This window comes from Oncorhynchus clarkii, chromosome 3 (genome assembly GCF_045791955.1).
Source record: "Oncorhynchus clarkii lewisi isolate Uvic-CL-2024 chromosome 3, UVic_Ocla_1.0, whole genome shotgun sequence".
Taxonomy (NCBI): Eukaryota; Metazoa; Chordata; class Actinopteri; order Salmoniformes; family Salmonidae; genus Oncorhynchus; species Oncorhynchus clarkii.
The window spans coordinates 2,854,683-2,870,898 of NC_092149.1; the positions used below are offsets into that span (position 1 = coordinate 2,854,683).

Below are 16,216 nucleotides of genomic sequence, written 5' to 3' on the forward strand. Positions count from 1 at the left end.
CTCCCTCTCTCCTCTCCCCCTCTCTCCTCTCCTCTCCCCCTCTCTCCTCTCCCCCTCGTCTCCCTCTCCTCTCCCCTCCCCTCCTAGCAGGTAGAGTAGTGTTGTCAGCGTTGACAGAGTGTTCTGTACCATAGAGATGAAAGGGACTGGCCACCCTGACATGACTCACTGCACCCTACCTTTGTGTTCACGTCCTGTTCTGCGTAAAGCCCTGTGTGTACAGACAGTCACAGTACACACTCCACAGACAGTCACAGTACACACTCCACAGACAGTCACAGTACACACTCCACAGACAGTCACAGTACACACTCCACAGACAGTCACAGTACACACTCCACAGCCACATGAGAGCGTGGCTAAAAAGGACAGCTTTACAACACACACATGGCCTTAGGCGAAGTGTTGAGTACGCCAGAGGAACGACAGGCTTATCAATATTAAAACACTGTAGTTTGTCTTGGTGCGAGGATGTCTGTCTGTGGGGTCAGAAAATACAAGAGGCTGATTGTATGAGCTGTGTTTGGCTGCTATGTTGAACAACAGTGTTGTGTTATCCTCCAGAACCAGAGAGACACTATAATACTGTTGTATTACATTCTGCCTCCATAGAGACACTATAATACTGTTGTATTACAGTCTGCCTCCATAGAGACACTATAATACTGTTGTATTACAGTCTGCCTCCATAGAGACACTATAATACTGTTGTATTACATTCTGCCTCCATAGAGACACTACAATACTGTTGTATTACATTCTGCCTCCATAGAGACACTATAATACTGTTGTATCACATTCTGCCTCCATAGAGACACTATAATACTGTTGTATCACATTCTGCCTCCATAGAGACACTATAATACTGTTGTTTTACATTCTGCCTCCATAGAGACACTATAATACTGTTGTATCACATTCTGCCTCCATAGAGACACTATAATACTGTTGTATCACATTCTGCCTCCATAGAGACACTATAATACTGTTGTATTACAGTCTGCCTCCATAGAGACACTATAATACTGTTGTATTACAGTCTGCCTCCATAGAGACACTATAATACTGTTGTATTACAGTCTGCCTCCATAGAGACACTATAATACTGTTGTATTATATTCTGCCTCCATAGAGACACTATAATACTGTATTACACTCTGCCTCCATAGAGATACACTATAATACTGTATTACATTCTGTCCTTAGAGCGCTGTGCTTCCTGAAGCTAGATATGTTTGCTGAAGCCAAGCAGGACTGTGACTCTGCCCTGAGGCTGGAGCCAGCCAATAAGAAGGCCTTCTACAGACGGGCCATGGCCAATAAAGGCCTCAAGGTAAAGGGACAGGTTTTAGGGATTCACACGACTAGTTTGCGGGTTTGGCCGCCAATCTGGGTTGACTACTTTTGTAGACAGGTATTGAAACGACTACCTGGTCTCTTCCTCTTCCTCCACATATATATGTGTGTGTGTGTGTGTGTGTGTGTGTGTGTGTGTGTGTGTGTGTGCCCCCATCCCCAGGACTACCTGGCGTGCAGCTCTGACCTACAGGAGGTGCTACAGCAGGATCCCAACGTAGCGGAGGCTGAGAAGGAGCTGGAGGAGGTCACGCTGCTGCTCAGACAGAGTCTGGCCCGGGGATCACCTAGCAACCCCAGGAGGACTGTACCCATCACTGAGGTAGAATATACTACACATTAATATATACACTATACTACCATACCCATCACTGAGGTAAAATATACTATGCATTAATAATACACTATACTACACATTAATATATACACTATACTACACATTAATATATACACTATACTACACATTAATATATACACTATACTACCATACCCATCACTGAGGTAAAATATACTACACATTAATATATGCACTATACTACACATTAATATATGCACTATACTACACATTAATATATACACTATACTACACATTAATATATGCACTATACTACACATTAATATATACACTATACTACACATTAATATATGCACTATACTACACATTAATATATACACTATACTACCATACCCATCACTGGAGGAGGACTGGACCCATCACTGAGGTAGAATATACTACACATTCATATATACACTATACTACACATTCATATATACACTATACTACACATTAATATATACACTATAATACACATTAATATATACACTATACCCAACATTAATATATACACTATACTACACATTAATATATACACTATACTACACATTAATATATAAACTATACTACACATTAATATATACACTATACTACACATTAATATATACACTATACCACACATTAATATATACACTATACTACACATTAATATATACACTATACTACCATACCCATCACTGAGGTAGAATATACTATGCATTAATATATACGCTATACTACATATTAATATATACAGTATACTACACATTAATATATACACTATAATACACATTAATATATACACTATACCACACATTAATATATACACTATACTACACATTAATATATACACTATACTACACATTAATATATACACTATACCCAACATTAATATATACACTATACTACACATTAATACATACACTATACTACCATACCCATCACTGAAGGAGGACTGGACCCATCACTGAGGTACTGTAGCTAGCCAACACTTGTTCTACACCTTGGGCCAGTTCTCTCGACCCAGACATAGTTACAGTGCAAAGTGCTGTACAGAAATGAGATTCAGTAACGGCCAAGTAAAAAACAGAGGACACAGGTAATGTAATAATCGGGAAGGACACAGCTAATGTAATAATGGGTTAAGACACAGCTAATGTAATAATGGGGTAGGAAACCGCTAATGTAATAATGGGGAAGGACACAGCTAATGTAATAATGGAGAAGGACACAGCTAATGTAATAATGGGGAAGAACACAGCTAATGTAATAATGGAGAAGGACACAGCTAATGTAATAATGGGTAAGGACACAGCTAATGTAATAACGGGGAAGAACACAGCTAATGTAATAATGGAGAAGGACACAGCTAATGTAATAATGGGAAGGACACAGCTAATGTAATAATGGAGAAGGACACAGCTAATGTAATAATGGGTAAGGACACAGCTAATGTAATAATGGGGAAGAACACAGCTAATGTAATAATGGAGAAGGACACAGCTAATGCAATAATGGGAAGGACACAGCTAATGTAATAATGGGGTAGGAAACCGCTAATGTAATAATGGGGAAGAACACAGCTAATGTAATAATGGGGAAGGACACAGCTAATGTAATAATGGGGAAGGACACAGCTAATGTAATAATGGGGAAGGACACAGCTAATGTAATAATGGGGAAGGACACAGCTAATGTAATAATGGGGAAGGACACGGCTAATGTAATAATGGGGAAGGGCACGGCTAATGTAATAATGGGGAAGGACACAGATAATGTAATAATGGTTAAGACACAGCTAATGTAATAATGGGGAAGGACACAGATAATGTAATAATGGTTAAGACACAGCTAATGTAATAATGGGAAGGACACAGCTAATGCAATAATGGGGAAGGACACTAGATAATGTAATAATGGGGAAGGTCACGGCTAATTTATTAATGGGGAAGGACACTAGATAATATAATAATGGGGAAGGACACTAGGTAATGTAATAATGGGGAAGGACACAGCTAATGTAATAATGGAGAAGGACACGGCTAATTTATTAATGGGGAAGGACACTAGATAATGTAATAATGGGGAAGGACACTAGATAATGTAATAATGGGAAGGACACAGCTAATGTAATAATGGGGAAGGACACAGCTAATGTAATAATGGGGAAGGACACAGCTAATGTAATAATGGGAAGGACACAGCTAATGTAATAATGGGGAAGGACACAGCTAATGTAATAATGGGAAGGACACAGATAATGTAATAATGGGGAAGGACACAGCTAATGTAATAATGGGGAAGGACACAGCTAATGTAATAATGGGGAAGGACACAGCTAATGTAATAATGGGGAAGGACACAGCTAATGTAATAATGGGAAGGACACAGCTAATGTAATAATGGGGAAGGACACTAGATAATGTAATTATGGGGAAGGACACAGCTAATGTAATAATGGGGAAGGACACTAGATAATGTAATAATGGGGAAGGACACAGCTAATGTAATAATGGAGAAGGACACAGCTAATGTAATAATGGGAAGGACACAGCTAATGTAATAATGGGGAAGGACACTAGATAATGTAATAATGGGGAAGGACACAGCTAATGTAATAATGGAGAAGGACACAGCTAATGTAATAATGGGGAAGGACACTAGATAATGTTATAATGGGGAAGGACACGGCTAATGTAATAATGGGGAAGGACACAGCTAATGTAATAATGTAATCATGGGGAAGGACACTAGATAATGTAATTAGGGGCCACAAAGCGGTGTCTAGATGGTCACAAGCTGTCTTCCTGTCCTCCGTCAGGTTGAGGGGACTGAGGACGAAGACCGGCAGGTTGCAGAGCCAGACAGGACCAAAGCAGCAGAATCAGAGACAGCAGAAACATCAACAACATCCACGTCAACCCCAGGCCCAGCAGAGAACCACTGTGGAGGAGGAGGAAGAGGAGGAGAGCAAGAGGCAATAACCATCAACCTCCAGCCCTCGAACGCCTATGAGTTCAACCAGTCCCTGAACGCAGCGCGGGCCCAGTCCAACCTCCCAGCCTGTGCTGAGCTGCTGAGCCGTGTTCCCCCTGAGACTCTGCCCATCTACCTCAGTAATCAGCTGGATGGACAAACAGTCAGCTTCCTTATGCAGACCCTGGACACACAGCTCCTACAGAAGGACCCTGACCTCGTCTACCAGCACCTCAACCATCTACACACTGCTGACAGGTTCTCGGTATGATCTAGAAGCTTCTTCTTGGTCAACCATTCAAAACAAACCACAATGAACCAACCAGCTGCTCCTTGCCTTTTACAAGTCTTCACATGTAAATGTGATCTGGGGTGAACGTCTGGAAAATGTCCTTTATAAGTCGAGTGCAGTGAGATGATGGTGCTTTGTGGTTCGTTTTGAATCCCGGAATGAAATGAATGTATTTTTCATTCTTGTTCAGTGTTTTGGATCTTTTTATTTAGCTAAACTAGACAGTCTGTTGTCAGGTTGTAGTGCTGACCACTGTGTGTCTCTACTGACCACTGTGTGTCTCTACTGACCACTGTGTGTCTCTACTGTTGTCAGGTTGTAGTACTGACCACTGTGTGTCTCTACTGTTGTCAGGTTGTAGTACTGACCACTGTGTGTCTCTACTGTTGTCAGGTTGTAGTACTGACCACTGTGTGTCTCTACTGTTGTCAGGGTGTAGTACTGACCACTGTGTGTCTCTACTGTTGTCAGGTTGTAGTGCTGACCACTGTGTGTCTCTACTGTTGTCAGGGTGTAGTACTGACCACTGTGTGTCTCTACTGTTGTCAGGTTGTAGTACTGACCACTGTGTGTCTCTACTGTTGTCAGGTTGTAGTACTGACCACTGTGTGTCTCTACTGTTGTCAGGGTGTAGTACTGACCACTGTGTGTCTCTACTGTTGTCAGGTTGTAGTACTGACCACTGTGTGTCTCTACTGACCACTGTGTGTCTCTACTGTTGTCAGGTTGTAGTACTGACCAGTGTGTGTCTCTACTGTTGTCAGGGTGTAGTACTGACCAGTGTGTGTCTCTACTGTTGTCAGGTTGTAGTGCTGACCACTGTGTGTCTCTACTGACCACTGTGTGTCTCTACTGACGCTGCTGTTTTGACCACTGTGATGTTGTATTGTTTATTGATACCGATCAGGGAAACAGCTGTTTTAAAGGCCACTGTGTATCAACAGGTAGTCGTGATGCTGTGTTAACCGTATATGCATATCCTAGCTTCTGGGCCTGAGTAGCAGGCAGTTTAATTTGGGCTCGCGTTTCATCCAAATGTCCTAATGCTGCACCCTACCCTAGTGAAGTTAACAGATGCCCTGTTAACCTCTCGTCTCTGTGTGTTAACCTCTCGTCTCTGTGTGTTACCAGGTCGTCGTGATGCTGCTAAAGAGTGAACATGATCAGATGACTCGACTGTTTGACCGTCTGTCTGCTGTGGACAGTGATGCCTTCAGTAAGAACGATGTGCAGAACCTGGCCAACAAGTACATCTGACCTCTAACCTCTGACCCTGTCTGGCCTGCTGGAGCGCATCCCAAATAGGTCCCTATTACAGAGTGCACTATGGAGGGAATAAGGCACCATTTGGAAACATCACAGCCGACTTTAAATACGAGTCCAGACTGCAAATCACCTCTCAATATTATTTTGTAGGTCAAGTCACAATTTACCCATGATACACCACGGTTTTGATGTTCTCAAACGCGACCCTTCACTCTGTCCTGCGTGAAGCTCCCAACATGACGTACTGGATCTATGCAACGTTGCACAACACGACTCAGAAGATGCTGAACGAGCTCAGAGCATTACGGACCCAAACCGACCTGTTTCTTTCTCTCTGTGTAATATATCACATCTCTACCGACCTCTACTAGGTATTTCTCTCTGTATAATATATCACATCTCTACCGACACCTACTAGGTATTTCTCTCTGTGTAATATATCACATCTCTACCGACCGCTACTAGGTATTTCTCTCTGTGTAATATATCACATCTCTACCGACCGCTACTAGGTATTTCTCTCTGTGTAATATATCACATCTCTACCGACCCCTACTAGGTATTTCTCTCTGTGTAATATATCACATCTCTACCGACACCTACTAGGTATTTCTCTCTCCAAAGACCTTTTTCACCCTGATCTGTTTTAGCGTTAGTTGACCGACAGTAAATGTTGTGAACTATTTAGCTTTTAAAAAACATCAATGCATAAGGTCCAATGTTCCAAGATATCTGTCAGCATTTCCCTGCTGGGTCCGTGTTCTGCGGGCCAGGTCCATTTCCCTGCTGGGTCCGTGTTCTGCGGGCCAGGTCTATTCTCCTGCTGGGTCCGTGTTCTGCGGGCCAGGTCCATTTCCCTGCTGGGTCCGTGTTCTGCAGGCCAGGTCCATTCTCCTGCTGGGTCCGTGTTCTGCGGGCCAGGTCCATTCTCCTGCTGGGTCCGTGTTCTGCGGGCCAGGTCCATTCTCCTGCTGGGTCCGTGTTCTGCGGGCCAGGTCCATTCTCCTGCTGGGTCCGTGTTCTGCGGGCCAGGTCCATTCTCCAGCCTGCAGAACCTTGTCAAATCAGATAACAACCATTACAATGTAGGACTACTTTCCCAGGCTGCTTTGACTGGCCAATAGGACGGTTGATTTGTGTTTTTTTTAAAGCTTGGAAGACATAACGACTTGAATTGACCGGGCTAGCGTTAGCCCCAGAGGCTATTCAGAAAACAACATGTTGTTGTACAGCTTTATCGTGCTGATATTGAACTAGATTAATGCATGAAGCATAAATCACAATATTAACCGAGCGAATAAACGATGCAAACGGCACTATTTCCTCTGGGGTTCAAGGAGTATTTGACCATCCGTTCTCTGTCTAGAAATACAGTGCTAGTTTTGGGGCAGTCGTCTCAGTTCTGTGTATAACCCCCATTTGTCTGAAAACAATGATGAAGCAATGTGCTCAATACTAACGGGGAATTATACAGGAAGTCCAGGTAAATGCAAAGTAAGTGTGTAAAAACATGTATCTTTTGAAGAAATGACCAGAAGTTATGAGTCAGCCAGCCAGCCAGCCAGTCAGTCAGCCAGTCAGCCAGCCAGCCAGCCAGTCAGCCAGTCAGTCAGCCAGTCAGCCAGTCAGTCAGCCAGTCAGCCAGCCAGCCAGTCAGCCAGTCAGCCAGCCAGCCAGTCAGCCAGCCAGTCAGCCAGTCAGCCAGCCAGTCAGCCAGCCAGTCAGTCAGCCAGCCAGCCAGTCAGCCAGCCAGCCAGTCAGCCAGTCAGCCAGCAGAGCACCCTTCCATCCAGCAGTCTAATGCTCACAGTGGAGAGACGAGAAGCAGCATCTTTGTGAGATGTGCCTTTGGAGTTCAGCTTTTGGATCTACACTGTTCTGTTGTGAACCCATTTCAGATGTTCTGTCGTGAACCCATTTCAGATGTTCTGTCGTGAACCCATTTCAGATGTTCTGTCGTGAGCCCATTTCAGATGTTCTGTCGTGAACCCATTTCAGATGTTCTGTCGTGAACCCATTTCAGATGTTCTGTCGTGAACCCATTTCAGATGTTCTGTCGTGAACCCATTTCAGATGTTCTGTCGTGAACCCATTTCAGATGTTCTGTCGTGAACCCATTTCAGATGTTCTGTTCGTTGCAGAAGACAATAGTACATTTAAAAACATTTAAAATGACTTGTCAAAATGTCAGTGTGTTCTTCTTCTTTCTGTGTCAACCTCAAAGTGATCTGAATGTACCAGTCGCTTGGTTTAACCATTCTATAGCAATATAGCTGCACGGTCAGCGGGCTAGTGGCTCAGGGAGGGAGTCGCTTGGTTTAACCATTCTATAGCAATATAGCTGCATGGTCAGCGGGCTAGTGGCTCAGGGAGGGAGTCGCTTGGTTTAAGAGAGTCGCTTGGTTTAAGAGAGTCGCTTGGTTTAATCATTCTATAGCAATATAGCTGCATGGTCAGCGGGCTAGCGGCTCAGTGAGGGAGTCGCTTGGTTTAAGGGAGCCGCTTGGTTTAATCATTCTATAGCAATATAGCTGCATGGTCAGCGGGTTAGCGGCTCAGGGAGGGAGTCGCTTGGTTTAAGAGAGTCGCTTGGTTTAAGAGAGTCGCTTGGTTTAAGAGAGTCGCTTGGTTTAAGAGAGTCACTTGGTTTAACCATTCTATAGCAATATAGCTGCACGGTCAGCGGGCTAGCGGCTCAGTGAGGGAGTCGCTTGGTTTAAGGGAGTCGCTTGGTTTAAGGGAGTCGCTTGGTTTAACCATTCTATAGCAAAATAAAAAATATGTAAAAATGTGTTTTAAGTCAAAAATGTAAATGGTTCTTTAACAATAAAACTGGGATAAATAGTTTATACATGCTTATTTCTCTGATACTGTACAAAATCACAATGATTGTGAATATATTAATGTTATGAAAAACTGAATAAAAGTGAAGACCAATTGTCCTCTTGATTCTTATTGTCACTAAAAACTGATATCTGCCTCAGAATGCTTGCTGTTCGTTGACTACAGCTCAGCGTTCAACACCATCGTGCCCACGAAGCTCATCACAAAGCTAAGGATCCTGGGACTAAACACCTCCCTCTGCAACTGGATCCTGGTGGTGAGGGTAGGTAACAACACGTCTGCCACGCTGATCCTTAACACTGGAGCCCCTCAGGGGTGTGTGCTAGTCCCCTCCTGTACTCCCTCAGGGGTGTGTGCTAGTCCCCTCCTGTACTCCCTCAGGGGTGTGTGCTAGTCCCCTCCTGTACTCCCTCAGGGGTGTGTGCTAGTCCCCTCCTGTACTCCCTCAGGGGTGTGTGCTAGCCCCCTCCTGTACTCCCTCAGGGGTGTGTGCTAGTCCCCTCCTGTACTCCCCAGGGGTGTGTGCTAGTCCCCTCCTGTACTCCCCAGGGGTGTGTGCTAGTCCCCTCCTGTACTCCCTCAGGGGTGTGTGCTAGTCCCCTCCCTAGTCCCTCCTCCGAGACCTGGTGGTAGGCCTGATCACCGACAACGACTAGACAGCCTATAGGGAGGAGGTCAGAGACCTGGTGGTAGGCCTGATCACCGACAACGATGAGACAGCCTATAGGAGGAGGTCAGAGACCTGGTGGTAGGCCTGATCCCCGACAACGATGAGACAGCCTATAGGGAGGAGGTCAGAGACCTGGTGGTAGGGCCTGATCACCGACAACGATGAGACAGCCTATAGGGAGGAGGTCAGAGACCTGGTGGTAGGCCTGGTCCCCGACAACGATGAGACAGGCCTGATCTCCAACAACGATGAGACAGGCCTGATCCCCAACAACAATGAGACAGCCTATAGGGAGGAGGTCAGAGACCTGGTGGTAGACCTGATCCCCGACAACGATGAGACAGCCTATAGGGAGGAGGTCAGAGACCTGGTGGTAGGCCTGATCCCCGACAACGATGAGACAGCCTATAGGGAGGAGGTCAGAGACCTGGTGGTAGGCCTGATCCCCGGCAACGATGAGACAGCCTATAGGGAGGAGGTCAGAGACCTGGTGGTAGGCCTGATCCCCGACAACGATGAGACAGCCTATAGGGAGGAGGTCAGAGACCTGGTGGTAGGGCCTGATCACCGACAACGATGAGACAGCCTATAGGGAGGAGGTCAGAGACCTGGTGGTAGGCCTGATCCCCGACAACGATGAGACAGGCCTGATCTCCAACAACGATGAGACAGGCCTGATCCCCAACAACGATGAGACAGCCTATAGGGAGGAGGTCAGAGACCTGGTGGTAGACCTGATCCCCGACAACGATGAGACAGCCTATAGGGAGGAGGTCAGAGACCTGGTGGTAGGCCTGATCCCCGACAACGATGAGACAGGCCTGATCTCCAACAACGATGAGACAGGCCTGATCCCCAACAACGATGAGACAGGCCTGATCACCGACAACGATGAGACAGCCTATAGGGAGGAGGTCAGAGACCTGGTGGTAGGCCTGATCACCGACAACGATGAGACAGCCTATAGGGAGGAGGTCAGAGACCTGGTGGTAGGCCTGATCCCCGACAACGATGAGACAGCCTATAGGGAGGAGGTCAGAGACCTGGTGGTAGGCCTGATCCCCGACAACGATGAGACAGCCTATAGGGAGGAGGTCAGAGACCTGGTGGTAGGCCTGATCCCCGACAACGATGAGACAGCCTATAGGGAGGAGGTCAGAGACCTGGTGGTAGGCCTGATCCCCGACAACGATGAGACAGGCCTCATCTCCAACAACGATGAGACAGGCCTGATCCCCAACAACGATGAGACAGCCTATAGGGAGGAGGTCAGAGACCTGGTGGTAGGCCTGATCCCCGACAACGATGAGACAGGCCTGATCTCCAACACCGATGAGACAGGCCTGATCCCCAACAACGATGAGACAGCCTATAGGGAGGAGGTCAGAGACCTGGTGGTAGGCCTGATCCCCGACAACGATGAGACAGCCTATAGGGAGGAGGTCAGAGACCTGGTGGTAGGCCTGATCCCCGACAACGATGAGACAGGCCTCATCTCCAACAACGATGAGACAGGCCTGATCCCCAACAACGATGAGACAGCCTATAGGGAGGAGGTCAGAGACCTGGTGGTAGGCCTGATCCCCGACAACGATGAGACAGGCCTGATCTCCAACAACGATGAGACAGGCCTGATCCCCAACAACGATGAGACAGCCTATAGGGAGGAGGTCAGAGACCTGGTGGTAGGCCTGATCCCCGACAACGATGAGACAGCCTATAGGGAGGAGGTCAGAGACCTGGTGGTAGGCCTGATCCCCGACAACGATGAGACAGCCTATAGGGAGGAGGTCAGAGACCTGGTGGTAGGCCTGATCCCCGACAACGATGAGACAGGCCTGATCTCCAACAACGATGAGACAGGCCTGATCCCCAACAACGATGAGACAGCCTATAGGGAGGAGGTCAGAGACCTGGTGGTAGGCCTGATCCCCGACAACGATGAGACAGGCCTGATCCCCGACAACGATGAGACAGCCAATAGGGAGGAGGTCAGAGACCTGGTGGTAGGCCTGATCCCCGACAACGATGAGACAGGCCTGATCCCCGACAACGATGAGACAGGCCTGATCACCGACAACGATGAGACAGCCTATAGGGAGGAGGTCAGAGACCTGGTGGTAGGCCTGATCACCGACAACGATGAGACAGCCTATAGGGAGGAGGTCAGAGACCTGGTGGTAGGTAGGCCTGATCCCCGACAACGATGAGACAGCCTATAGGGAGGAGGTCAGAGACCTGGTGGTAGGCCTGATCCCCGACAACGATGAGACAGCCTATAGGGAGGAGGTCAGAGACCTGGTGGTAGGCCTGATCCCCGACAACGATGAGACAGCCTATAGGGAGGAGGTCAGAGACCTGGTGGTAGGCCTGATCCCCGACAACGATGAGACAGCCTATAGGGAGGAGGTCAGAGACCTGGTGGTAGGGCCTGATCACCGACAACGATGAGACAGCCTATAGGGAGGAGGTCAGAGACCTGGTGGTAGGCCTGATCCCCGACAACGATGAGACAGGCCTGATCCCCGACAACGATGAGACAGCCTATAGGGAGGAGGTCAGAGACCTGGTGGTAGGCCTGATCCCCGACAACGATGAGACAGGCCTGATCCCCGACAACGATGAGACAGGCCTGATCACCGACAACGATGAGACAGCCTATAGGGGGGAGGTCAGAAACCTGGTGGTAAGCCTGATCACCGACAACGATGAGACAGCCTATAGGGAGGAGGTCAGAGACCTGGTGGTAGGCCTGATCCCCGACAACGATGAGACAGCCTATAGGGGGGAGGTCAGAGACCTGGTGGTAGGCCTGATCCCCGACAACGATGAGACAGCCTATAGGGAGGAGGTCAGAGACCTGGTGGTAGGCCTGATCCCCGACAACGATGAGACAGCCTATAGGGAGGAGGTCAGAGACCTGGTGTTACATCCTTTTTGGACATGTAATTTGTGTTTTGGAAGGGCTGCGGTCTCAATCCACCACATCCTCGTTCGTCAGCCTTCCTTCCGTACCTGTATGGGCTGCAGTCTCAATCCACCACATCCTCGTTCGTCAGCCTTCCTTCCGTACCTGTATGGGCTGCGGTCTCAATCCACCACATCCTCGTTCGTCAGCCTTCCTTCCGTACCTGTATGGGCTGCGGTCTCAATCCACCACATCCTCGTTCGTCAGCCTTCCTTCCGTACCTGTATGGGCTGCGGTCTCAATCCACCACATCCTCGTTCGTCAGCCTTCCTTCCGTACCTGTATGGGCTGCGGTCTCAATCCACCACATCCTCGTTCGTCAGCCTTCCTTCCGTACCTGTATGGGCTGCGGTCTCAATCCACCACATCCTCGTTCGTCAGCCTTCCTTCCGTACCTGTATGGGCTGCGGTCTCAATTCACCACATCCTCGTTCGTCAGCCTTCCTTCCGTACCTGTATGGGCTGCGGTCTCAATCCACCACATCCTCGTTCGTCAGCCTTCCTTCCGTACCTGTATGGGCTGCGGTCTCAATCCACCACATCCTCGTTCATCAGCCTACCTGTATGGGCTGCGGTCTCAATTCACCACATCCTCGTTAGTCAGCCTTCCTTCCGTACCTGTATGGGCTGCGGTCTCAATCCACCACATCCTCGTTCGTCAGCCTTCCTTCCGTACCTGTATGGGCTGCGGTCTCAATCCACCACATCCTCGTTCGTCAGCCTTCCTTCCGTACCTGTATGGGCTGCGGTCTCAATTCACCGCATCCTCGTTCGTCAGCCTTCCTTCCGTACCTGCGGTGAAAACTGGCAGAGCTACAAGGCTGTTTGTCCGACCAGGAGACATCACGGGAAATGTCTAGAACGTTAGAAAGGTCTCCCCTACAGACTAATGTGGCCCTCCTATAGAAAGGGGAGACTCTCACTAACACCTCTGAAAGGTCTCCCCTACAGACTAATGTGGCCCTCCTATAGAAAGGGGAGACTCTCACTAACACCTCTGAAAGGTCTCCCCTACAGACTAATGTGGCCCTCCTATAGAAAGGGGAGACTCTCACTAACACCTCTGAAAGGTCTCCCCTACAGACTAATGTGGCCCTCCTATAGAAAGAGGAGACTCTCACTAACACCTCTGAAAGGTCTCCCCTACAGACTAATGTGGCCCTCCTATAGAAAGAGGAGACTCTCACTAACACCTCTGAAAGGTCTCCCCTACAGACTAATGTGGCCCTCCTATAGAAAGGGGAGACTCTCACTAACACGTCTGAAAGGTCTCCCCTACAGACTAATGTGGCCCTCCTACAGAAAGGGGAGACTCTCACTAACACGTCTGAAAGGTCTCCCCTACAGACTAATGTGGCCCTCCTATAGAAAGGGGAGACTCTCACGAACACCTCTGAAAGGTCTCCCCTACAGACTAATGTGGCCCTCCTATAGAAAGGGGAGACTCTCACTAACACCTCTGAAAGGTCTCCCCTACAGACTAATGTGGCCCTCCTATAGAAAGGGGAGACTCTCACTAACACGTCTGAAAGGTCTCCCCTACAGACTAATGTGGCCCTCCTATAGAAAGGGGAGACTCTCACGAACACCTCTGAAAGGTCTCCCCTACAGACTAATGTGGCCCTCCTATAGAAAGGGGAGACTCTCACTAACACCTCTGAAAGGTCTCCCCTACAGACTAATGTGGCCCTCCTATAGAAAGGGGAGACTCTCACGAACACGATGGGTGTTCTCATCTGAAGGTAACCTGGTAACCGTTAAAAATTAAAAACCTAAAGGTAACCTTTAAAAATTAAAAACCTAAAGGTAACCTTTAAAAATGATCATAGTAGTTTTATGCACCCCAAAAGAGGTTCAAATGTAGAAAAAATATATAGTTCCGGATCTTTCTTATATCTCATAGACAGAGGACACCTCAAAACCTTATTCCTTAAGATAGCCCAGAGAAATATTGACTATAGCAGTAAAGGCCAAATGCAGTATTTTATTAAATACTTTAATTATATTTGTTTTTTGATACCTACAGGGGTAATATAATTCTAAATGAAATAACTCAATGATCCATGGTATAACCCTCTTAAAACAATTCCATGACCATCTTATTAAAACAATTCCACATGTCCGCTTAGTAGAACCTGCTGAAGACTCACATGCTGGTCTGTGATTCATTAAACTAGATCGGCAGTTTCATGTCTCTATACTGTATTTCAGTTTCCTTCTCCAAGCCTCTAAAACACAGTGCAATGTCAGTCATTCAGTCGATCAGTCTCCACATTGAGACACCACCATTAACAACAACCTTAGGGAGGAGACCGACCAGGAAAAGTTTAAGAGATATTTATTTTTTTAGATATGCATTTTACACACATTGTAAAAGGAAATTAGCAAACTAATATACAGATACCTTTAAATGCCATTCTAGCCTGGTCCCAGATCTGTGTGTGTCCTCTGTCCATCTCCTTTGGTCATTACCACATCAAACACAGATCTGGGGACAGGATAATGTCATTCTGCACAAATTAGAAAATCTAACTGGCACTAGTGTTTAAAGTATAGGAAAGGAAATGGACAGGGCAGAGAATTAAACCAACAGGAAATGGACAGGGCAGAGAATTAAACCAACAGGAAATGGTCAGGGCAGAGAATTAAACCAACAGGAAATGGACAGTGCAGAGAATTAAACCAACAGGAAATGGACAGTGCAGAGAATTAAACCAACAGGAAATGGACAGGGCAGAGAATTAAACCAACAGGAAATGGACAGTGCAGAGAATGAATCAGGGAATAAACACAGACAACGTGTGTGAGGGGAGGAGAGGCAGCAGCATTTAAATCAGTCCAGAGATGTCATCATTCAGCCACATGTCTTCACAGACCGGCAGGAGACACGGAACAGACACGGTCCTGATGGCACACTACTCTCTAGATAGTACACTACCTGTGCACTGTGTCGGGGAATAGACTGTCATTTGGGACACAGACAGGAATAGAGGGGGGGGGGGGGTGGTCAACTGATGATATCCCCATACATACACTGAGTATTGCAGTACATTTATGTAACCAGTCTGGTTAACAGCAGGAGACTCTGGCCTCCTGTTATTTGCGTAGCATTTGTAAAGCGTATTAGACAACAACAACAAACAAGCAGCCTGTATATATTCCTGTGTTTATTTTGACATGTTTAACCACATGGTGTAGACATGCTGCACCAGGTGGAGTCTGGGGGATGACAAAACAGACGTCGTCAAGGGTTACCAGGAACAAGAGTTCTCAAGAGCCTGAGTGCTGTCTTTGGTAGGCAATTGAACAAGACGTGTAAAGTCTACCACAGTATTATGAAGCCCTACTCGTCTAGTATCTCTCCTGGCATGGTCAAGAGAGACCATCTGACATCTGTTGTTTTAGCTTTTTAAAGTCTAGAAGGAGGTGGAGAGATGCAGACGATTAGAAAGAGGAAAAACAGCTTTTCCTTTTCAAAAAGGCACAATGAGTAATAACCAACGTATATAAACCCTGGATTGTTGATGTTAT

The 16,216-nt window shown here is 46.9% G+C and overlaps 1 protein-coding gene across 1 annotated transcript in view; it reads left to right on the forward strand.

Moving 5' to 3' along the window:
• The window catches only part of LOC139386554 (sperm-associated antigen 1-like), a 50,466-nt gene extending 42,950 nt beyond the window's left edge, over positions 1 to 7,516 (forward strand). Inside the window, exons 15-18 of the mRNA XM_071132206.1 lie at positions 1,207 to 1,333; positions 1,520 to 1,678; positions 4,491 to 4,910; positions 6,069 to 7,516. Of these exons, the coding sequence (XP_070988307.1) occupies positions 1,207 to 1,333; positions 1,520 to 1,678; positions 4,491 to 4,910; positions 6,069 to 6,194 (832 nt within the window). The 3' untranslated portion in view covers positions 6,195 to 7,516. The remainder of the gene's footprint in view (positions 1 to 1,206; positions 1,334 to 1,519; positions 1,679 to 4,490; positions 4,911 to 6,068) is intronic.
• The last annotated feature ends 8,700 nt before the right edge of the window (positions 7,517 to 16,216 follow it).